This window comes from Cibotium barometz, chromosome 62 (assembly GCF_041138505.1).
Source record: "Cibotium barometz isolate CiBa-2024 chromosome 62, ASM4113850v1, whole genome shotgun sequence".
NCBI classification, from domain to species: Eukaryota; Viridiplantae; Streptophyta; class Polypodiopsida; order Cyatheales; family Cibotiaceae; genus Cibotium; species Cibotium barometz.
Genome location: NC_141107.1, coordinates 468,014 through 492,023, shown reverse-complemented (window position 1 = coordinate 492,023; position 24,010 = coordinate 468,014). Strand labels below are relative to the sequence as shown.

Here is a 24,010-nt window from a genome sequence, read left to right as displayed (position 1 = left end):
GACGGTTAGCCAGAGAGAGTGAGATGAAACTTGCAAAATTTTAAAAAAATGTCTGTAAGTAAAAATAAAAACTTAGGTTCAGACCTTATCTTGTGTGAGTCTACTAAGGCTTGATTAATTAATTATCAAGGGGGAGGGGAATATGCACATCCACAATAGTCTTAAAAAATGACCTTCTACTAGATGTGTGGACATTCCATTATTTTGAATGCTTATTCAAGTTCATTTTCTCGATCAACAACCTTGCTTTGCACGCAAGAAACATAGTAGCAAACACCAATCATGACTCAAAACTCAGCACTGTTGATGATTTTGATACATTGCGTAATCTATAGATTTATACTACAAGTAAAAGAAAGTATAAGTACTGATATATAATATATACTACAAGAAAAAGAAAGTATAAATATATATATACTACAAGAAAAAGAAAGTATATAGTATCCTACAATTTATGCAGACTGTAGTTGCTGTTGATGTGTAATTTTTGCGAAAGAGATCGAGCGAGGTTGCGTCAAGCTTCAGCATATGTGGGATACCTAGCTGGCGCACTGACGGATGATCCCGGTTTTCTTTCGCTTATAAGAAAGCTCTGCTGAATCAGGCATTACATGGATACGCCAGAAGAAGGCGGAGGCGAGAGCACAGGCGAGACCGCATTGAAGGCGCAGATCAACTTCACGCCAAATCCTACATAATACTTCACAGCTGATTCTCTGACTCAATCAGGTGTACTCTGTCTTAGGCTTAGGGTTTTCCTAGCGATGAATTCCAGGTGCTGTGGCAGCGGTGATGGCTCGACCTCTCTTCCCACCATATCTTAACAATCACAATGTCTAGTGGAGCTGTGGATGCTGTTGCCATCGCAGGTGCGGCCAGCATTGAAGCACGGTTTGAGTCTCTGGAAATCATTGGCAAGGGCTCTTTTGGAGACGTTTTTAAAGGGTACGACCACCTTGATCCTACTCCTCTTACCTTTATACATCTTGGAATTTCCTGAGACCTTCTCATCCATACTGTTTAACATTTTTGTTGTGTATACAAGAAGCAGTCTCATGCTGCATGTTGTCTCTGTGATTTTGAAACGCTTTCAAAATGTCGTCTTTTCCGCTTGGACTAGTCAACCTTGAACATATTTTATGCATACTGCTTTAGTGCCGATCCCAAATGTAAAGGGGAGGCCAAAACGCCAATCCCATTATGCCGGCAAGCAGGGTTCTATAGATTAGCTGTTAGTCAGCATTGTCGTCAATCGCCGGCTACACCAGTTTTTCCTGCAAGTGAATTGGGGAATACAGTTGGACGGATATGCTGTCATGCTGATTTGAGACCAATAGTGCCAGCTCAAAACTCTCAGGATTTTTAGGCAGACAGGTTGCTGTGTTGTTGCACTTTGATTGGCTGAGATGGCTGGAGCTGCTGGCTCCCGACATGATGGATAGGCAGGCTTATGACATTTCACATGATGGGGTCAAATCACTGTGTGCCAGCTTAGGAAGTACACTCTATACGGTGATAGAGTGTACCCTCGCATGTTTTGTGACTATATGATATGAGTGGGACTGTGTGGGAAGTGGGCCTTTTATAGATGATGATAATTTTAGAGGGCAAACTAGTTGCAGTTGTTTGTCCTTTCTTTCTCACCTACAAAAGGTTTCCCTTGGACTCATTTTTAGGGTCTCTTTCTCTCAGGCTATATATGAGGATGGAGGCACTTTTTAAGCATATTTCTGGTCCATTTGCACCATTCATTCCCTAAACTTCTCCTGGTTTCCCTTGCTCCAAAACTGTTGTATGTACATTGCTCTTAGGCTCTCAGCCTGGTCACTCTCATAGCTCAACATTGATTTTTCCGTTGAAGGCATGTGCCTTGTCTACTTGTGCATGTAACAAGCAAGTAGAGAAACCGTTTTTAGCTTGTTGTGCTCATTTGTTGGTTAAGTCAATAGGACACAATTATGGAAGAAAGCACGGTTTATGCAATTTTGCAAATTAAGCTATAGAAGAAGATAGTGGGCATATTTTTTGGATGATTGGTCTATGGCCCAAGGGTTATATGAAGTTAGTTAATGGAATGGGATGCTCTTCATAAGATTATTGGGCTAAATTGAGGCGTTTGACAGAGTGATTATGACAGCAGAAGACTTTGCACACAAACATAAGCATTCCCAATATCCTCCTAACTAATCTCTATTAATTTGAAGAACAAGCTCTATGTAGATTATGGCTGTAAATCTATTCAAAATGTGACCAAACACAGATAATGCCCAAGTTGATGAGAAATGCTGCTGTTCCAAATGCTGGTCTTATTTGCTGCTATCCTCTGCCTTCAAATGCATGCCTTGGAGCTCCTGTGGGGCTTGATTGCTGATGAAGAAATTTCAGGGGGACTATTAATAAGCATATCATCCCCTTGTATTGCTGGTCAGCAGGTCGGCCGACCTGTCGGACTGTGTTAAGGCCTTTCTATCACCCGAAAATACCTCTCCAGCTGCCTGGGAGCGGACGACGCACGGGGATGTACAGGCAGGTACATGTGTTGCGCACGCTCAAACAACGCAGGATAAATCTTGGGCTTTGATACCACTGTTGGGTTAGGATTAACCCTAATGTGCAGGAAACGGGGGCAGAGAACAACAGAGAGAGGGAGAGAGAGATACGGGTAACGGGAGAGCCACACGATGCTGAATGTATTAGAACGATAAGGTTGTGTGTACACTAGCACAAGTACAAGGCATAATAATAAGATTAGTCTAGGTGTCCTTTCACAGCAAATGTCCAAGGTGCCCCTGGAGTTGGTGCTTGGTCACATGCCGCATTACACATAAGCATATGCCTTCAGTTTTAATGAGCCCTCTCAGTTTGGGATAATTTTCCCCTAATTTTGCTCTTGGAGTTAGCTTGGGTTTGGTCTTGGTGGTTTTAGAGCTAGAAGCTTTAGAACCTAAGTTGAGGTGGACCTCGAGGTCCACCCCAAGTCCGGTGCTTCATTGCCAAGTATTCGGTGGCTTGGTGGTGCAGAATAACAGGCTAGGGGTGGTGTAACACCCCTTGCCTAGATCTTTTTGTATTCCTTGCCTCCTTGGCAGGTCTTGGGGTATAGGTGTTACCTTCCTCATCAACATACGTCGTTGGCGTGTTGGTAACACTTGCTCACTAGGGGTGCATCAGGGAATCGAAATGATCCCTGAATGTCTCTAGGAATATCAATGATTATGTAGAGGTTGCGTGAGGTATCCTCGTACATCACCATTCCTTCATCATCGACTCTAAGCCTCCTCAAAAATAATTTATCATTGATTCCAAAGAGAGAAAATTTTGAGCTCTTCTTTGTACACGTCACAAGGTAAAGCTTTGATACCAATGCCACATACAGAAGCTTAGAGGAACTTTACAAGAGAGAAGCCCGTGCATTAACTTGCAAGAACAGCAGAGCATAGAGAAAAAGAGAGAATAGTGGAGTGTTGTAGGGTGCAACAGATGGGGTCCCAAATACCTACTAAAGGCCCCCCTATCCGAAGAAAGTATTTACTTTTATTGTTGCAGATATGAGAGTACAAATAGGAAAGAAATCTTCCCTAAAAATGGATTGAACTGAATGTGTCAAAAGTGTGCAGCGGAAAGCGTGAGACATAGGCACAGAGAGAGAAAACAAATCTGCATAATGATGAAGAAGCAATGATACAATCAGCCCTATGCAAGGGGTGGTCCCCGTATGTGTGGGCATGATGAACTACTCCCCTGAGGGAGGACCCGGGCCTGGAAGCCCCTGTCAAGGTGAGAACAAATGAGAAGGAGGCAAGCCTTATATAGCCCCAAGATAAGCTGTCCGACTTGCTCTAGAAAAGTCTCACGACTGGACATGTGATAATGGGTGGCCAACCCTACAACCAAGGGCCTAAACATGAGGAAAAAATAAGGTGCTGCCCGAGATAAATTTGGGCACCCTTGATACACAACTTGGGCACACTACCAGGAGATGAATAATGCTAACACCCCCTTTCAGATCCTGGGAGAGAAACTGGTCCAGGAAACCTCCAAAACAAGTCGAAAAGTCGATATGCTCCCGCCTCTGCCACTTACTCCAAGAAACTGCTCCCGATTCAGAAGGCCAACAAAATCCAAGGAATGAACCACCAGATGTCCATATCTCCAACCCAATCTATATGATATATCACACCTGTCACACAATGTGCTCCCTCTTCAGCCCAAGAAAGGATGTCGTCTGACTCTCTACCTCCAAGAAAAAAAATATGCTCCTTAGAGAACACCGCCAAACTGTCTCCCTGTTGGCACCCCCTCTAGACACCCTAGAGGCCCACAATGTCTACGTCAGCTCTGGTACTCAAGCCTCCAACTCTGAGCTTGTTGAGCACCAATCTCCAAATACAAGGTTTCCGGATCTCCATGTATCCCTCGGTCCAAAAATGCCTCTCTGTCCTGCTAACACTCCAAGTGGAAGAAACATACCTCCAACACTGTAGCTGACAATCCTGCTGGCACCTGACCTTTAAAACTTGTATCCATAACTCACCGTCGCGTGATGGGACTACTCACACACCCCTATGAGTCACCCAATGACATGGCAACACCCCCTGAGCTCTTTGGTGTTTAACTATGGCACTGAGGTCAAGAAAGCTATCCTGCCAAAACTTGACACCCCCAGCAAGCTCCCAACCAACTAGTCACGTGTCCATGTGGAACCAACCATCCACAACTCATCATCCCAAAGCACAATTTGATGTCAATCATCTGCTCCAAACTGCTGCTCCACTGGTACAACCTACCTGCACCCAATGAACATGTACACCTGCCATGCATCCTGTACCCAAACTCTGACAAAGCAAAGATTGGCCAAGCAAGGGCTCAAGGCCATGTGGGAAGGCACCATTCCTGAAAAAGAACACCTGCCTCCACTGCCTCCAAGAACGCAGATGAGATAATGCAAAAAAACGTTGCTGTAAACAGCCGGCAGCACGTGTACCAAGAAGAAGAGAGGGAAGAGGAAAACACAGCAACTTCAGCACCTCCTCTGGCTGCCCCAGATCTGCAGAAAACACATCCATAGGTGTCTCCCCTGCTTGCTGCACCAGATCTGCAGAAAACGCAGCCAAGGTGTCTCCCCTGCTTGCTGCCCCATATCTGCAGAAAACACAGCCAGGCTGGCTGCCCTGCTTGCTGCTCTATATCTGCAGAAAACGCAGCCATGCTGGCTGCCCTTCACCTGCTCACAAGGGCAGAAAACGCAGCCATGAGAGTACCTATTCTGGAGAAAAACGCTCCTTCCTCCTCTGCAACCAGCAGCATTTAAAAAAACGCAGAAATCCTTCTCTGTAAAAAATGCCAGAACACCTTCTGTAGAAGAGCCTCAACCCGGTGCTCTGATACCATGTCAAAAGTGCGCAGTGGAAAGCGTGAGACATAGGCACAGAGAGAAAGAAAACAAATCTGCATAATGATGAAGAAGCAATGATACAATCAGCCCTGTGCAAGGGGTGGTCCCTGTATGTGTGGGCATGATGAACTACTTCCCTGAGGGAGGACCCGGGCCTGGAAGCCCCTGTCAGGGTGAGTACAAATGAGAAGGAGGCAAGCCTTATGTAGCCCCAAGATAAGCTGGCCGACTTGCTCCAGAAAAGTCTCACGACTGGACAAAAATAAACATGTGATAATGGGTGGCCAACCCTACAACCAAGGGCCCAAACATGAGGAAAAAATAAGGTGCTGCCCGGGATAAATCTGGGCACCCCTGATACACAACTTGGGCATGCTACGAGGAGATGAATAATGCTAACAGAATGTGCATTTTACCTTAGATGATGGAGCTTCTGCACATGCCAACAGACGGCTGAATCTGCTGCTGATATGACACCTCTAGGATTGCCTGATGCTTGCGTTAATCTCCTTACAGGCTGCTGATAAAGGCAGCCAAGATCAGCACCGATGATGACCTTATTGCTTGCATTTTCAGCTCCTTATGGGTGGGTGCACACGGGGGCTGTGAGATTTATGTGCTACTGCTGTAAATCTGAAAAACAGAGAATAAAACAGCAAATATGTGTAGACAATAGACTGCAGATGATCAAGAACCTGAATACGATTGAAGGTACAGCACGAGGGAGGTGGTATGTACAAATCAGGGCTGAAAAGGAAGATAAGAATGAAGAGGATTGAGTTACCTATTATATAGGTCCTCTAGAGCTGGTTGGCGAGGTCCTACAGGCCGACCAGGACAAAAGTCCATAAAATGCTAAAATTGCTAAAAATGCTAAAAAAAGCTCCCAAAAATGGTGCAAAAAATAGCAAAAAAATATGCAATGTAGGGCCCTGGCCCCTATAAATGGGCTCGATACAAGCATATAGGGAGTCCATATGGGGATGAACAATATTTCCAACACCTCCTCTTCAGCATTAGATGGGCGGACCAACGCCGGCACGCTGAAGCAAGACCTCCAAAGAAGCTCGAGGGAGCGGTTTGGTGAAGAGGTCTGCAAGGTTGTCCTTGGTAGAACAATACACCAAGTGAAGAAGACCAAGTTCGATCTAGTCTTGAACAAAATGATAATGCACTTCGATATGTTTGGATCGACCACAAATCACCGGGTTTTGTGCCAAAGCAATAGCACTCTCGGAGTTCGAGAAAATTGTGACAGGAGAATCGTGTGCATAGCATAAATGTTCCCAAATTTGATGAATCCACAGAGCTTTAGTTGCGGAGAGAAGGTAGGACTTATCCTCAGCCTCAATAGATGATGTAGCAACAGTCCTCTATTTCTAAGACTTCCAAGAAACCATTCCAGATCCAACCATAAAACAATATCTAGAAGCAGATCGCCGATAATCAACACAACCAGCCCAATCAGCATACGTGAATCCCACCAAATTAGAACCACTGGAATAAGTGATACCATAACTTGATGTGCCATGAAGATACCGAAGAACCCGCAAAGCAGGTTGTCAGTGAGACCGTCCAGCCACAGAGGAGAACTGACTGAGAATACTCAAGGCATCAGAGATGTCTGGGCCATAGTAACAGGGGTGGCCCGTCTCGGGCCTTAGGGACGGGGGAATGCTGTCCCGGCCTCCCTTTCACACGGGGATGCACTCCTCTGCAGGGGGGACGTCCCATGTGCCGTCCCTCACAAGAGGACGGCCGTCCCCTATCAGGGGACGTCTTAAATTTGTGGGACCGGGGGGGGGGGGGTTTGGGGACGTGAAGAAATTTTAGGAAGGCTTTGCCTCTTAGGTTTTAAGTTTTATGTTTTAATGTTAAAAAAAAAGCCTATCTAAAGGCTTATGTGCGAAGTTTGCTGAGTGATCTTTGCTCTCCTCCATCTTTGTTGTGCACACTTGCTCTCTTCCATCTCTCCTCTGGAGTGTACACAGTGCACATTGCACAAGTTTTTGAGCCTTGAGCGTGCCAAAGCTCCATCTAAGCTGCCATCAGCCTTCAATGGCCTCTTCCTCACAAGCACCAACAGTCCATGTTGGGGGCAAGGGTTTAGGTTGGTCTTGGTAGGAAGAGGTGAAATTTGAATACCCATAGATACGTCCCATCTCTCCCAACCCCCCCCGTCCCCGTTCCCTACCTCTAGGTGTTCCCCATCCCCAAACCCTTCCTCGTCCCTGTTCCCATCCCCCGACCCACATGTGACTATGGTCTGGACGAGTGTTGTTAAGGTAGAGCAATGAACCAACCAACTGTTCGTACTCAATAGAATCAACCAAAGGAGAATTATCTTCCTTTGAAAGCTTGGAAGGATCCATGGGACGAGAGAGCGGAGTACAATCTGTCAAGACTCAAATCATAAAGAGAAAGCAATTTGCGCACATACTTCTCCCGAGAAATAAAAATGCAATCCTTGTCAAAGTCCGACTTTCCTTTGCCTCTCATCAAACACTTGTCATGCAAAAGTAAATATGATCTTTGAAGGAATCAAAAGAGGGAGGCAATTTACCAAGCAGCTTGTGGATCGGGTTGTTGATTGCGCTCCCATATTCTTCAAGTTGCCGCTTGATGTGAGTAAAGTCTCCAATCTTATCAGTGATATTGTCATATTCACTGATGGAAATCTTGTAAGCCAGATGGAGCGTGTAGTGACAGATGCAACCATGTGTGTGTGTGAGAGAGAAAGAAAGAAAGAAAGAAAGAAAGATTTTATTAACGTCTTCCAAAAGACCGAACTCGGCCTATGAGACAAATCGGAGTACCTGTATGGGGTATCCTCTGTCATCCCAACAAAATGAAAAAGTACTGAACAAAAAAAAGCTGAATCTGGGTGTGCGGGGGATGGAGCTCTACTACTAGGAGAAAAATGCAAAGCTATATGCATGGAGTATACAATCATGATATGCAACCTAGCTAGCTCCATCCTGTACCATACTGGGGGTATAGAATGGTATACATCAGTGAAGGGGGTGTCCACAGCTCCCTGAAGAACATGCCTGGGTGTGCTCTGAAGCGAGCCAGTCGCTCCGCACCCTCTCTGTGAAACTGAGCTCTGATCTCTGTCATCTCTCTCTGGTATAGGCGTGGTGTCCGAAAGCCAGGTGCCCTCTGTCTCCTGCGGGCTCTAAGTGTCTCTGCTCTCTGGAGAGTAATTCCCTGCCGTGTAGGGGCTGGGAGGGGGATGGATCTCTGAAAAAATGCAGTAATCTGTGTCTGTCTCCCCCCCTCTGGAGCTGTCTGAGCCTGTAATAATGTCTCTCTGTGGCGCTGTATGTCTAGAATGTATCTCCCCAGTATGCGCTGGTCTGCTGCCTCAAAGATCTGGCGTAGGGAGCGTGGCTCTCTGAATAGAATGGGATATCTCTCTCTGATGGCTGTATATGCTCTGCATCTGCATACATAATGCTCCTCACTCTCCACCTCCTCTCTGCACAATCTGCATACCCTCTCCTCTCGGGGGATCCGTGCTGCTCTGCCAGTCTCAATCTCCAATCGGTGTGATGAAACTCTGAGTTGACCAATAGCCACTCGGGAGCCGTGTGATAAAAAGCCCTCCATGTATCTAGGCCTCTCTATAAATCCATCATCAGTGATACTCATGAAGTGATCTCTGTAGTATAGCATCTTCGGTGGAAGAGGCTGTGTAGGCGATATCCATGTCTCTCGTGTATAGAGCTGCCATAGATCCTGTCTCAATACTCTGTTCCTCTCACTATGGGAGAGACGGATATGTGGTGCATCCCTATCATACTGGAATGGTGGTAGATGATCCATGTCTAGGCCATGCTGTGAGAACCAATGTGTGACCTGTGCATACCATGATCCTCTGTCTCCTGCCTCAGCCAGCTGTCTAGATGCCTCAAAAGCTCTGTATGACAATCTGTCATGTGGCATCTCTCTGAATCTGTCTAGCAGGCATATAGTCTGAAATATGGCCTCTACCATCATAGGAGGCGCAGCAAACTCTGCTCGGATAATGTCATGAGGTACTGACGGTTTGCTGCGTATCATGCGTGCCATCATGAGGGCCTGTGGTCTCTCTATCTGTGTCCACCAATGGGTAGCAAGGCCTGGCGCCCATACCGCTGCTCCATACATCAATGCCGGTGTGACTAATGTGTCAAATAGCCACCCCTTCGTCCGGGGCTCCTGAAAATGCGCCTGGTGGCATTGTCTCTCTAGCATAGCCAATGCTGCATATCCCCGTGTCAATCTAGCTCTGGCTGCTGAACCCATGGTGAAGCGTGTGGCTGCTGCAGAGAAGGTAACCCCTAGGTACACGTATGATGTCACCACCTCCACCTGGCATCCTGCGAGAGTAAATGTCAGCCGACTCCTGCCCTGTCTCGATGTATGAAAGACCATAACCTTGGTTTTCCCAAGGTTCACAGTAAGACCCCTCTGTGTGCAAAAATCATGGAGTGCATGTAAATGCTGCTGTAGACCACCTGGAGACTCAGACACTAATACAATATCATCAGCATAGAGCATAATATGTACTGAGGTACCTGCTAAATCAACTCCATCTCCGCCTCCCCGTGTAATGAAGTCAGCCACCTCATCAATGTATAACCCAAATAGCGTGGGGGAAAGTGGGCATCCCTGCTTCACACCAATGGTGCTAGCAATAGTCTCGGACATGCCTCCTGGACATCTGACTCGCCCAAAAACCTGCTCATATAATGCATAGATGCCCCATGTCATATCTGCTGGTATGCCAAGAGACTGCAGGCGCTGAAAGAGCCTCTCTCGTGGTACTGTGTCAAATGCCTTGCGGAAATCCACGAAGCAGCAATAGAGCTTTCTCTTCCTCACTCTGGCCTGATCAATCATACATCTCAAAGTGAATACATGGTCGGTGGTAGAGAAAGCTCTCCTGAAGCCTGCCTGCCCTGATGAGCGTAAACCTGCTCGCTCAGCATATAAGCTAAGCTCCTGCTCCAGCACTGCACCATACAGTTTGGCCAGCACGTGGCCAACCATAACCGTCCTGTAGTTGCTCGGATCGAGCATATCCCCTGTTTTGTGAATCGGCACAATGGTATGCATCGTCCACTCTGCAGGCAAACCCTCTGCTAGTGCCCTGTTAAACAGGTGTGCAAGAAAAGGAGCTAAAGAATCTACAGCATATATGAGATGCTCACCCTGCAGGCCCATATGGTCGGCGGCCCGTCCATGCTGTAGGCGGCAGATAGCTTCCTGTACCATCGAGTGGGTAAAGAAGCTAGCTGTGGTAGGTCGAGGCTCCTGTGGCTGAGGTATAGGTGGCTGCTGTGGGGCATGGTATAGTCCCTCTGCATATGTGTGCCATGTCTGTGGGTCTGCAATAGGTGTCGGGGTCCGGGGCTCTCTAAAGTGCCGCCATGAGACAGGGCTATCTCTACTCATGAAGAAATGAAAGATCTCTAGCTCCTGTATCTCTGCGAAGGCCCGCCTTTTGCGGCGAGTAAGTCTCCTCATCTCTCTCCTCGACTCCTGCTCTGTGATGGCTCCCAAGGCTCTCTGTATGCGCAGCCGTGAGTATAGGGCTCTGCACTCGTCATCATACCATCTGTTCTGGGGCATAGTCCCAGGTCTCGCAGGCTCTCCTGAGTGTACACGATGTGGGAAGCTCTGTAATGCAGCCGTGTGTAGGAGTGATGCGAGCTGGGCTGTAATGGTATCCATAGGTGCCAGGGGATCCATGAGTAGGAGCCCATCCTCTACTCTGCCAGTGTATATGTCTGCCATGTCATGTGTGAAGTAGATGGTAGTGTGTGGCGTCGGTATGTGGGGGGCTGGTGATACTGGTGATCCGGCTAGTGAAAATGCCAAGTATGTATGATCTGCCCCAATAGGACGAGGTGGAATGGAGAATGAGGTGACAAGCTGTGATGCCTCCAAAGACCCCATAATGTAGTCTACCACCGTGCCTCCGGTCCGTGTATGACCCCCATGTGGAAAGCATGTCAGCCCTCCTGATCCCGGCCACTGTAGCATCCCGTTATAAATAACGAGACGATGCCTGGCTCCCAACTCTAGTAAGTGGTCCCCATAATGTCCTCTATCTGGTCCAGTGTCCTCTGATGCCCGACTAGCCCCTATCTCCTCTGGATCCACAGGGTGGAGGATCTCCATGTCATCATAGTCATACACCTCACACTGTCTGCTCTGTGTGTGGGCATTGAAGTCGCCCGTAAGAAATACTTCCCCTAGTGTAGAATAATGCATAATCTCCTCTGACAGACAAGTGTATGGCGAGGCTCCTGTCTCCTCCTCCTGTGGCATGTCCTCTGTAATGACATAGGAGGATCCTGATGGAGAAAAGTAACATAAAGCTATGTATATAACCCTGTCCTGTGAGAGCTGTAAGCTGATCCACATGTATCTAGCCTCTGGATCCTGTGCTACCACTCTCAGTCTCCCCTGTAGCTCCCGTCTGAATAGGACTGCTACTCCCCCCGACCCTCTCGAGGTACCCTGGCGTGTGGTCCTCCTGTATGCTGACTCCCACTGGAATCCCTCTACTCGAGGTAGCCCTCTCTCTGGGCTCTGATGTGTCTCTGTCAGAAGTATGATGTCTCTCCCCACCATAACATGCTCCAGTCGTCCAGGCTGCACCCATAGTGAACCATTACAGTTCCATACTGCCATGTGTATCTCTGTCAGTGGCCTGGTCTGTGTCCCATAGACCCCAAACCGCTAATCCATGGGCCGGCCATCAATGATGACCCGACCATCTCGATAGAAGGCCTTCTTGCCTTCTCTCCTCGCGTGTAAGACTCGTGGCATGCAAGTTCTCCTATGCTCAAGCTGCATCCTCGTGAGATCATCATCCAAGAAAATAGGAGCTCCCTCTAAACCCCGTAGTACGACCCTCTTCCTCATGAAGGTGACCCTCTCCATCTCTCCTGCAAACTGCAGGATGAGGGCTCGCTTGCGTGTTGAGTCTTTCCCGGCTCTCCACGCTTTGGTGAAGGGGAGAGGGTGCTCTTCCTTGTAGCCGAGCTTCATGCATAGAAGCTGTCCATCTTTCTCGGGGGTGGAGTCGGGTGTCTCGGCTATACCTGTGACTCGAATGTTGAGGCGGCGAGCATGCCTCATCTTCTCCTCCTCAATGGTGGTGTGAATGATTTGGTGTTCTTCCCTTTGAGTCTCCTCCCTCACTTCTTTTCGGATGTTCTTCTTCACCACCTCGACCCATCCTGATTGCTTGGCTTCGAGCTTTCCCTCCATGTCCTTGGTGATCTCCTTGGAGATCTCTTCTTTGATGGCCGTGAGAGAGAGAGAGAGAGAGAGAGAGAGAGAGAGAGAAGGGGGGGAGAGAGATGGGAATAGGGGTTTCACACGGTACACCACGCTGAGTGGGGAACAGGCCCCGTCCCCTCTTTAGGAATTTATTTCAGGAACAATCCATGGGCTTTTCCAAGCTAGGACCAGTACAACAAATGAATACAATATCAAACAAAGTTCCAAAGTCGAGGTAAGGCCGAGTCAATGTCGAGGCACAAGATAACTGATGCCGAGCTCACCACGAGGATGACCCACAAGAAACTTACACCGGGCTATCACCAATGTCCACAAGGCTCTTTGTTCTCAATCCGGACAAAAGTAATTCCAAGAGTGCTCACACCAAAGTGATAGTAGAATGGTAATGGGGACTTTAGAACAACGGTGCTCTGAGATGAGGCAGTTGGTATTGCTCAATGGTGGCAGCGTAGGAGGCCGCTTCTCCTTATGGCAGCGTAGGGGGCGGCTTCTCCTTATGTGCAAGAGAGGCAAGCGATGCTTGATCTAGCGTTGTGGTTCTTGCAACTAGTTCTGAAGGTGACTGGAAACAGCAACAAGGGTGGCTGCAGTAGATAAGGTGGCGATACATGCGGACGTTGGAGACAGAAATGGTGCAATCGGGCATTGCAGGCGGCGCAGCCAGGTACAACAAAGAGTACGAAGGCAGCAGTTGGTGGTGCGACAACGCACAGGAAAGTGCAGCAAAAAAGTCGGTGCTGCTGTCACACAGAGGCGACGACTATGTGCTGAGTAGTACTGACGGTTGGCGCTGCTTTCTAGGTGGCGCAAGGGGTGGAGCAAGTGGGCACGTTGGTGGCTGACGAGTGGCACAACAGGGGCGGCAAAGATCAATGCTGAAGGTTGGCAAACTTCAACGCTTAGGGGCGGCAAGGAGCAACCACGTTATGATGAAGATAAAGATGACGGTGAGTTCTCCAAAAGCCTTCACACTTTCGGTCTTATGTTTTTGAAGAGAGATCTATGCCCCTTTTACACTTGATGGGGGTCCATGCTTTTGCCATAATTTGCTTTTGTTTTATTTTTCTTGCTTTTGCTTTGCCTCCTTGCTTTTGTTTTAATAGTAGTCAAAGTTCTGGATTTATGCTTTTAGAATCTTCAGGGCCTTGCCTTTTGGCCCTTGAGCAGCTTTTTGAAAAAGTGGGTTTTAGCTTTTTGATTCAGTTCGATGCCCTCTTTCCAACGGTGCCCTCAGCTTTTTGGTCAACAATGTTTGACGTTTGCTTTTTTCCTGCTGTTTGACCAAGACGGGTGCTTTTTCCAATTTCAACTTTAGGAACCCTATTTCCATGTGTCCATCATCCTGTCCATGTGTCCGGGCATGAGTTCTATCATGTGAAAAGAGCACGGAGGACCAAATCGTTACATTTCCTCCCTCTTACATCATAGTTGTCCTCAATTGTGGCATACATATGATCGTGGTACTAGCCCCATCTGGTGCTCTTGTGCATCTGGTCTTTCCTCATATATGTGGTGCTTTCTGCTCCTCTGGCAACATCTTTATGCTAGAATGCACATCAGAAATGAAGACAACTGCTGTAGAGTGCAATACACAGATGAAAGAGAGAGAGAAGCTTGTGTAACTCTACTATATACACCAATAAATCCCGGAATAATACATGATGGAGTGTGTGGGCAAGGGGCCATTTTATATGGCCCCTGGCTTTTGGTCGGCCAGCCTAGAATCAGCTCTGACAGCAGCCCACGACCAGAAAATGTCCAGTCGGCTAGAAAAGAAGCAGTCGGCCAACACTGAAAAAGTGTCGGGCAGCACCAGATTAGTTGGGTATCGCAGATACAGTTGGCTAGTCATTTGGGGGCAGCCAACAGCCCATACACAACTCCAGAAAAATAGGGAAAAAATATGTAGAGTGAGGAAAAATGGGAAGACACCAAATATGGGCGGGCACACCCACAACAGAGGCCCTGACATAGTGTACAGACAGGAGATGATTGCTAACACCCCGTGTCAGCTCTTGGTTGTGGAACCAACCCCTGTGAGCTGGAGTGCCGCCGGAGCATAGCCTGAGGTAGAGACTTCGTGAAGAGGTCTGCCTCATTGTCCTCCGTCGAACAATAAAGACACAAGATGTCACCAACCAAGATCTTCTCATGAACAAAGTGATATTGTATCTCTATGTGCTTGGTTTGGTAGTTTGGACTCCCCTTTTCTGCGGCTGTCTCATGAGGATACCAACCAGGTTATCCGGTTAGATCTTCTCAGCCTCTACACCCATCGCACATGGATCACACCTCCGGAGCTCCCCACAAAGATGCACTTCTACAGAGATCACTTCCTCACACTCATTGAGGATGGATTCATCCAGCAATCGGGCTACTTGAGTGTTCACATGTCCCATGCCATGCGGATTGCGATTGGCCAGATACGGGTTTCACCCCGCCGCCGCAGAGTGGAGACAGGTAGAGCTGAGCGCATCTTCAGAGCCTGGAAGCTTATACGGAGACCTAGAGAGGAGAGGATCGATCTGCCGATTATGCCACATAGAGGTTGAGACGGAGGAGCATTACATATGCCGCTGCCTAGTATACTATGAGATCTGTGGGAGGTTTCACTGTCTATTTCGTGAGGGATTTGGTCCACTCATCAGGATCATTGACTTCTAGGACCAGCATTGCCTAGGCCTCTTCTTGCTTGAGCTCCGTAGACACAGGGACACCTTCTTGAAAGAGCTTCGGCCCCAGCCACCCTGCCCCCTCCCTTGCCAGCCAACCATCACCAGTTTCTTCCGGACCCAGGAGGTGGACGACACCGATATAGTGGATCTTGTGGACCCTCCACGAGCTGCTCCGGACCTACCTCGCCCGAGAGGAGTTACCTCGGACCGAGCCTCCACACTCCAGCGTGCCCCCCCCCCCCCCCCCCAACCCCCCTGTCCGCCACGATCGCCTCATTAGCTCCAAATCCAAGACATGCTCCACTGCCATCGAGCTACCTTTCCACGTGACATAACTAAGGGAGACCTCTCGGCCATACTCATTAGCCCCATGCTTGATATTTTGGAGAGTGGTATACCATCTACCCAGAGCTGATGTTACTCTCATGTTTCTATGTTCTTAGTATTCCATGATGAGTTTGCATGGACAGTTTTGTACCACCTAGTGAGATAGCTATGTTTATGCTTTCTTTCTGTTTTATTTTCCATTCCATGATGAGATATGCCATGGACATTATTGTATCACTTTGGTCTCATAGGCCCATTTGGCATTGGGTCTTTAGTAGACATTTAATATATCTATCTATCTATCTATCTCTATCTCACTCACACACACTATTAAAACAATTGCTTCTTACACACACACACAAACACACACACACACACAAGCCTTAAGGTTGAGAAGAAGCAGAGGCGGCTATGAACAAGAATAAGCGACCAATAGGCGGAAAGGGATCAATTGCAGGAGGGGAGGGCATACTCAAAGCAAGGCAACAAGGACACGTTTGTGGATCAACAGGAGCTACTTCTTTTGTGCATTAGCAAGTGAAGGACAGCATGAAAAAATCTAGGTGGTGTGTGTGAGTCGTGTATGTGGTGAGAGGTGTGAGGTCTCTACTCGCCTGTTCATCCGCGTAGCCGTGTCTTGCTAGTGATAGGGATGTCAACTGTTCCTGCAGTGTTGGGCGTCGACTGTTCCTGCTAGAGAGAAGATTGTCACTTATTCTTGCAGAGGGTTGTCACCAATTCTTGCAAACGGAAGTTGCCTCTTATCGCTCTCACCTACTGAGCGTCTTCTTTTTGTGCTGGCTATCCCTTTATAGGCTACAAGTGGGGAAGTTGTGTTCAAGTCGGTTTTCCCTTTTTAGCCCATAAAACAACGTCCAATCATATTTTGTGTCCAAACCATTCCACCCATAGGTGCATGTCTTGGGTTATGTCCGTGCATCATTTAGTCTACCAAAACAGCGCCAAACAGGCCATATCCTGCCTCTTCGCTTGCCAAGATACTAGCTGATAGGAAAGCATGTCAATTTGGACTCACATATGTGATGCACATGACTTCCCCTCTTGCTAAACTTGGAGTAGTGGGGTACTTCATACACCTTTGCTCCAATTCCGCTCTGGTCTTTTTGAAGGCTTCGCTCCATGTCCGTTGGATCTGCTGAATTACATGTAGCCTCATTCTTCTTCTCATCAGATTCATGGCATTCAGAGAGACTCTTCTAAAGCTCTCGGGCTGCCCTCATCCTCCTCCAAATAGGATCCACCTCCTTGGGATTTATTGGGATGAACTTAGATCCAGTTAACCTATGATACTTGCAAAAAAACCATGCCCCAAAGGTGTCTCATCCATGGGTGCATGTCTTGGGTGTTGGTCATGTCGACTCCCGGCTAGTTCACGTATGAACCCAGCTTACTCACGGGCACTTTTTCCTTGTGACTGGACACAGGTTTTTTCCTCGTGTGAACACACTTATGTGTGTTGGGCACTTAGCCCTAGGCTTTTTAGTACTCACTTGTACTTTCATTTCATAGCATTATTGAGTACATCTTTTCTATCACTCACGTTTCTCTGTGCTTGAGATTTGTGTGTGTGTGTGTGTGTGTGTGTGTGTGTGTGTGTGTGCAGGCTAGCTGTCCTCCTACCCAACATTGGTATCAGAGCTTGGTTAGGGTTAGGGTTAGGGTTAGGGTTTTCCCCCTACTGTCCTTCAGTCTATTGCACACATCTTTCATTAGGGTTTTGCTGCATTAGGGTTAGGGTTTCCCCTACTGTCCTCAGCTGCCTTGCCGTCGCCGCTGTGCACCGCCGCCTCCTGTTAGATTCAGAGCAGCCGCCTGTCAGCTTTGTGCACAGTGCCGCCAGTCAGATCCATATCTGCTGTCGCCGCCGCCTGTCAGCTCTGTGGGCAGCGCCGCCGCCGCTAGATCTGTGTTCGCCGCCTGTAGATCTGCCATCGACGCCCTGCACCTATTCGCCGACTGTACCTTGTACCTGCACTTCACCAGATTTGCGCTGACTTGCTCCGCCCCTATACTGCTCGTACTACGCCAACTTGCTCCGCCCCTATATGCTGCCCGTACTACACCGCCGACTTGCTCTGCCCCTATACTTGCTTGTATTGTTGTACCCGTCGATTGTGCTTCTGTACCTGCACGATTGAAGCTGCTCACAATTTGGGGTATTTCTGTAAAAAAAATTTTCAAATACTAAAATATTGCTAAATACACTGCATTATTTTTGGGGCTTTTCAACATTGAGCTCAAAATTGCACATTTTTGACCTGAAATTGCACATTTTGCCTGTTGAAATTTGGGGCTTTTCACCATTGAGCCTGCACAAGAACCAAGAGTCAAGACTCACCAAGTGAGGGGTGTTGATGCCATATTTCTCCCACCATGACATTGGCTGTAGTTGTGTCTCCCACATTTTGGCCGTCATTGAACCAAATTTAAAGCCATCATTTCAGAAAATAAGTAGCTCATCCTCCAACTGCCTTATCAGGTCCACATCCCCCCACCCTAAAAAAACAGCCATGAAATGTATACATTATAATGTCATAAACTTGATATTATACAAGATTGAAGAATCAAAAAGACTAAGAGACCAAGAGTGCATGCATAATGCAGCATACCTCTCTGTTGATAAGGCAGTGTAGCGGTTCAAAGCTTCACCGATTCTATCCATGAACTCGTACAGGAGTTCTAGAGTGCTGTCCTCCATGTCCGTGATGCGAAGAACACTATAAATAGGTTGAATGGCCTTTATGAGAGCTTCAGCCTCTTGCCACCAAGTGTCTCTCATGACAACACGTACAAATGCAACGGCCTTGGGACTATCACGATCATCCCAAGCCATCCACTCCCTGGAAACCACTGTGCGTAGAGTAGGAGTCCATGGTGGACTCTCACCAGCTTCTCAACCACAATGAATGTGTATGCAAATCTAGTGGTATAAGATTTGAGAAGCTCTAAGTCACTGTGTGCCCGATACATAGCAAGCACCTTTGGCCTCTTTGTCACAAACTTTACCATCATGCAAGAGGTCTCAAAGATGTATGACACCCAACCTATCTTTGCCACATCCTCGATGAGGAGGTCCAAGCTATGAGCAGCACATGGATTCCAAAGAATGGCAGGAAACTCCTCCTCAAGCATCCTTCCCGTGGAGAGACAGTTTTAGCCATTATCAGTGATCACCTGCACTATATTCTGTGGCCCAATCTCCATGACAGCCTCTCGAATGTGTCATCAAACGTACTCACCTGTCACCACTGTGCTTGCCATGGATGCATCTATGGCACGCAAGAACATTGTGCCCTTGCATGATGAGACGAGGATGTTATAAACATTTCTCTTTCTAACATCCGGCCATCCATCACATAGAAGAGTGCATCCATATTTTTTCCATGTTTCCTTGAGAGGCTCTACCTCCCATCTCCACAGCTTGTCTCTCCCTTCTGCGCTCCCATGTGCGCAAGGCCGCATAAGAGGGCCCCTCCCACTCACATCCTATGCAGCTAATTGCCCACATGGCCTTTTCCATCGTGCGGTGCGCACAATATTGAAAGACAAAGCACATTGTATGAAGAGCTTTGTCAGCTCTTGGGTGGCCTCTTGTTTTGCCTACATTTGTAGATTGGCTTTGATGCTCCCTCTTTGCAAGCCCTTAGCAATGGGGATGGGAGTTGGTGCAAAGCTACCTTCTGAAACCTTTTGTTTCTTGGATACACTCATACTTGTAGCTAACACATCCACATCTTCCTCCTCATCTTCATTCCTCTCCTTTTCTGTCGGCAACTTCATTTGGCCTAATAATTTGGCTCTCTTCCACTCTTGTAATGATGCCTTGATAGCATCCGGCACAAGCGGACAAGAGCTAACTCCCTTTCTCGGTAAACCTGTGAAATGGGCCTTCACCCGGTCTATGCTGCCACTGGACTGCAAACCACAATACTTGCACTGCCATTTGGAAGCACCTCCACCCTTGTAGGAGGCCAATTCGATCACATGGGTTCACATCATCTCTTGTGCGAGGCACTTTGTTGAAGGAGTGTGCCTGCAGAGAAACCCCCAATTTTCAAACCACTTCAATTGACAAAATCAGCCATGTAATGGATTACGTAGCTGCTTAAGACCCTTGGGCAGTGTCTAAGGCAAATGTTGGAGGCTTAATGGGGTCTTTGTGAAGAAAACCCCCATTTTGCAGCATTTCCATCTTGCCCCAAATTGGCTAGAATTAGCAAGCAGGTTTGATAAAAAACACACCTGGTTGTAGACACTCAACCTGAGGGAGGAAACGTGCAGGTTTGGGGCAGGCCGGGCAGCGCAATATTCGATGTTGACGATGAGGGGAAAGCGGCGCACGAAAACCAAAGAACAAGTTATTGAAAGGGTCGCTTGATGTAGACATGAGATTTTGGGGGGGGGGGAAATGTTATAAAACTTCAGTGAAAAAAACGTGTTTCCTACAAGGAAACGTCTCCATGTTTCTTTCCTTGTAGGAAACGTGTTTCTTAACTACTATGCTTTGGCCTTTCCAAAAGGATAACAAAAGCCTAAATCTAGAAGATAGTTGCAACGAAACGTGTTTCATTCATTTTTTATGAAACGAAACATTTCTTTTGAATGAATCGGGTTTCTTTCCCTGCCACCTGTTATAAGTACAGTTTGGGTGTTTTTAATCCAAGAGACTCCTGATGAAGACATCGAGGATGTTGAGGATTGAGTGTCTAGACTCCAGATTGAGGACTCTAGTCTTTGGGGCTATCAGGCTCCTCTAGTTTGTCATGCATCTATTAGCATGCTTTCTTCAAGTTTCTTTTTTTGTATTAACTTAGGATTCAAACTTTTTGTGATCACTTTGAGTGCTCAGTGGACTATGTCACTCTTGCGTGCTTTATATATTGTTTCTTGATTGCCATTATTGATGATGGAATCCGGATCTTGATTCTTGATGTTGCTAGTTTATTTATGCCAATTGGTCGGTTGGGTGCCCATTGCCCATTGAAATGGGTCACCTTGAATCTTTAGTTTTAACTTGTAACCATGTTTTAATGTGTAAATGATGTATGTTTAATATTGTTTTGCAGGCAAGGCAATGCATTTTTTTGATTATAAACTTATATGTAAATTTTGGGGCCTGTAACACCCCCCTCTTGTATGAAACGTTTTTGAAACGCGTTTCAAAAGACCCCTGGCAACTATGATCTAGACCTACCCCATGTTGGGGGGAGATGAATCTATGACCTTATGGCTTAGCCTTTAACAGGCTTCTCAAACACCGATTAAGCTGGCTGACCCACAGTCGGCCTATAGAAAATACCCAACCACCTAGCCGACCAGCAGTCGGCCCATATCTTTTGTAAACTGCTGTCGACTAATTCTGAGACCACTGGGCTGCCTTCCGGTGCATACTTCAGCCTGGATAGTGCCCTAATCCAATGTCTCTATGTTTATCTGCTACCCAAATCAGGGATTAGCCTGTGATTAAGCATGTCCATGTGCATGCACATGACATGAACAATAACTACCGGCCTTTTCTCTTTATGTGCTAAACTGGCCTTGTGAGTGAAGATTCAATTCTCCTCCTCTAGGATGCAAGTGTTGCTGCAAGATGGAGGCCCTGAAGTGCTGCTGCTGCTTTTCTAAATTGTGATGCTGGATGTAGCATTTCTATGGCTGCTGAGTATGCTCAAGGGGCAGGCTGTTGAAAGGACTGAATGACAAAATGAGGCTTGGGGAGGCTACCAGGTCATTTTTGTCGATCCATGTATGAATGTTCTTCTGCTCATAACAATGGGCTATTACATCCACTACAGCACATGGTTGGAACTTTTTTGTGTTCCTTTTTGCGGAGCTCGTGAGTAGCAACACATCAAGTGACTGGAGTTGCTGCTTTGCTCGAGCTTTGTAGGTATCCCAGAGGAATGTTATGGAGATAAGTCATACTGATTTAGACATTGGCAAGGTAATTGGTAGACCCTAGGTCCCTAGCCCCCTTAACAGTTGCGATACGAAATTTTAGACACCGGTATTTCTGATCTAGCCTCTGCAAGCAGATAGTGTTTCTTTTGTTTATGTGTTTTTGATAACCAACAAGATTTGGCAAGTCAGGTTGTAGTTTGTTTTTATCAATGATCTTCTTTCCTTTTTTGCAGGTTTGACAAGGAGCTAAACAAGGAGGTGGCCATCAAAGTTATTGACCTCGAAGAAGCGTGAGTGATCTAAATCCTCTAGAAATACTTTGCTTAAATCTTGATACTGAGTAAAGTTACAGTTTGAGCTTGATAGGATTTGCCATGGTCTCTGAAACATGCATTCAATTCACTCATTTTTTGTCTTGTCTGAGAGCAATCGACATTTCCCAACATCAGCAACTTAATTTGCTATCATATAGGGAGTCTAAACTCTAAACTCACAATAATTGAGATGAAGGTTCAATGACATGCTTCTGATTATTGTGGGTGGCTGTGCCAGCAATAACAGTGTCTACTGGAGACAAATATAGGAATAACTTTAATCTTGTTGCATCTTGAGGTGTAGAATAGGCACGTCTCTTAGATGTGCGCAGATTTAGGTGGTAGACTGGTTGAATTGTAGAGCAAAAGTAGAGTTGCAGAAGGGAGGTATATTTGTTTCAACAATGGAAGGAAGGTAGAGGATGGAAGGGAGAGGAAGAATAAAAATTCAACAAAATCGAAGGAAGATAGAGAAAACCAACAAAATATTGACCGCAAGAAAATGGCTGAAGCAACATAGGGCCACACAAAGGAAGAAACTGGCAGATGCAACATGGTGCTGCACACGTTTTCATGCCTCTCATGCTGAGCTGCAGTTAACCATTCCCTGATCACACTGGCTTGCTGCATGCAGGTATGAGATAGGTGCGCTGGCATGATGTGATAGTGAAAATTGTTTTTTTTCTCGCAATTGACCATTTCTATCAGTGCTAAAAGAAACTGCATGTTTTGTAATTGACAAACTTTTCTCATCTGGTGTGAAACGTACCGTTTTCCATTGTGAAAATGGTTCTTTGTCAGAAACTTTTCCTGTATTTCCTGCAACTATGGTTCTCAGTAGTGTAAATTGCATGCGCTGTCATGCCACTCTCATGCTGAGCTGCAGTTAACCATTTCCTGATCACACTGGCTTGCTGCATGCAGGTATGAGATAGGTGTGCTGGCATGATGTGATGATAGCGAAAATTGTTCCTCCCCCCCCCCCCCCCCCCCCCCCCCCCCTCATTGAAAGAAACTGCATATCTCATAATTGAGAAACTTTTCTCATCTGGTGTAAAACGTACCATTTTCCATTGTGAAAATGTTTCTATGTTAGAAATGTTTTCTGCAACTATGGTTCTCAGTAGTGTAATCTGGTTCTTGTCTGCCGTGTTTCTTGTGTCTCTGGAACTGTTTCGACCATGCAGATGGTGTCTTGTAATCTTGCATGTAATTTTGGGATGTGATTCTAAATTTGCACTCTATTTTTCAAGAGATATCCAAATACCATGTGATGTCCTTATAGATCAGATTCTGCTCATAAATTTAATTTGCCAACAGATTACATTCACTGATATAAATATCTAAAAGTATCTGTTGACACCTCTCTATCTCTTCCCCCCTTCCCCCCCCCCCCCCCCCCCCCCCCCCCCCGCCCCCCCGCCCCCCATGCTTGATAGGTATACCATCTATTGGGGGACTGATGCTCCTGTCATGTTCCATGTTCCTGGTATTCCATGATGAGATTCCATGGACAGTTTTGTATCACCCCAGTGAGATAGCTTTGTTTTGTTTCTATTTATTTTCCGTTTCATGATGAGATATGCCATGTACATTATTGTATCACTTTGGTCTCATAGGCCCATTGCGTCTTTAGTAGATGCTTAACATATTCTTTCTTTCTTTCTCAATCTACATTTACCTAGGGATTAGTGTGAGTTATTTTTGTTATGTTGTCTTTTTTTCCATGATGAGAGTCCATGGACACGTTGTACACCTTTTGTCTCATAGACTCATTGGGTCTTTTGCAAGACATGAATATATCTTCTTCTTCTTCTCAAGCAACTAGGGGAAGAAAAGTAAAAAAAAAAAGCAACCAAAAGACAAATCTTTGCACACTTTTTGCCCTGATTTTCATTCTCTCTCTTTCTCTCTTGCATGGCGTGAGCCTCCACCCTAGCCCTAGCTTCTACTCATGCACTGTGCATTGGCGCCCTGTTCTGGCTGCGCTGCCCTGTTCTTCCTGCACCACGACTGTCCACCACGCTTTTCCCAGCCAGCCAGCCACCAACCCTCCCATGCTTAGGCCCCCAAGG

General features: G+C 46.7%; 2 protein-coding genes across 2 annotated transcripts; one reads left to right on the top strand and one right to left on the bottom strand.

Moving 5' to 3' along the window:
• The first annotated feature begins 463 nt into the window (after nucleotides 1-463).
• On the top strand, nucleotides 464-21,937 carry LOC147603993 (uncharacterized). The gene is made up of 2 exons (XM_086795532.1): nucleotides 464-945; nucleotides 21,855-21,937. Exons 1-2 carry the CDS (start codon nucleotides 833-835, stop codon nucleotides 21,913-21,915), a joined length of 174 nt encoding a protein of 57 aa, XP_086651658.1. The 5' UTR covers nucleotides 464-832; the 3' UTR covers nucleotides 21,916-21,937.
• LOC147603994 (uncharacterized) lies at nucleotides 8,143-12,677 on the bottom strand. The gene is made up of 2 exons (XM_086795537.1): nucleotides 9,958-12,677; nucleotides 8,143-9,759 (listed from the first exon to the last, which is right to left on the bottom strand). The coding sequence occupies exons 1-2, from the start codon at nucleotides 12,080-12,082 to the stop codon at nucleotides 8,363-8,365; spliced, it is 3,522 nt and encodes a 1,173-aa protein (XP_086651663.1). The 5' UTR covers nucleotides 12,083-12,677; the 3' UTR covers nucleotides 8,143-8,362.
• Nucleotides 21,938-24,010: the final 2,073 nt, after the last annotated feature.

Excerpts from the sequence above, each read along its gene's own strand:
- LOC147603993 (XM_086795532.1), top strand. The coding sequence starts at position 833 with ATGTCTAGTGGAGCTGTGGATGCTGTTGCCATCGCAGGTGCGGCCAGC. Across the intron at positions 946-21,854 it reads TTTGGAGACGTTTTTAAAGG|GTTTGACAAGGAGCTAAACA; the intron begins GTACGACCACCT and ends CCTTTTTTGCAG.
- LOC147603994 (XM_086795537.1), bottom strand. The coding sequence starts at position 12,082 with ATGGCAGTATGGAACTGTAATGGTTCACTATGGGTGCAGCCTGGACGA. Across the intron at positions 9,760-9,957 it reads AGATGGAGTTGATTTAGCAG|GATGCCAGGTGGAGGTGGTG; the intron begins GTACCTCAGTAC and ends TTACTCTCGCAG.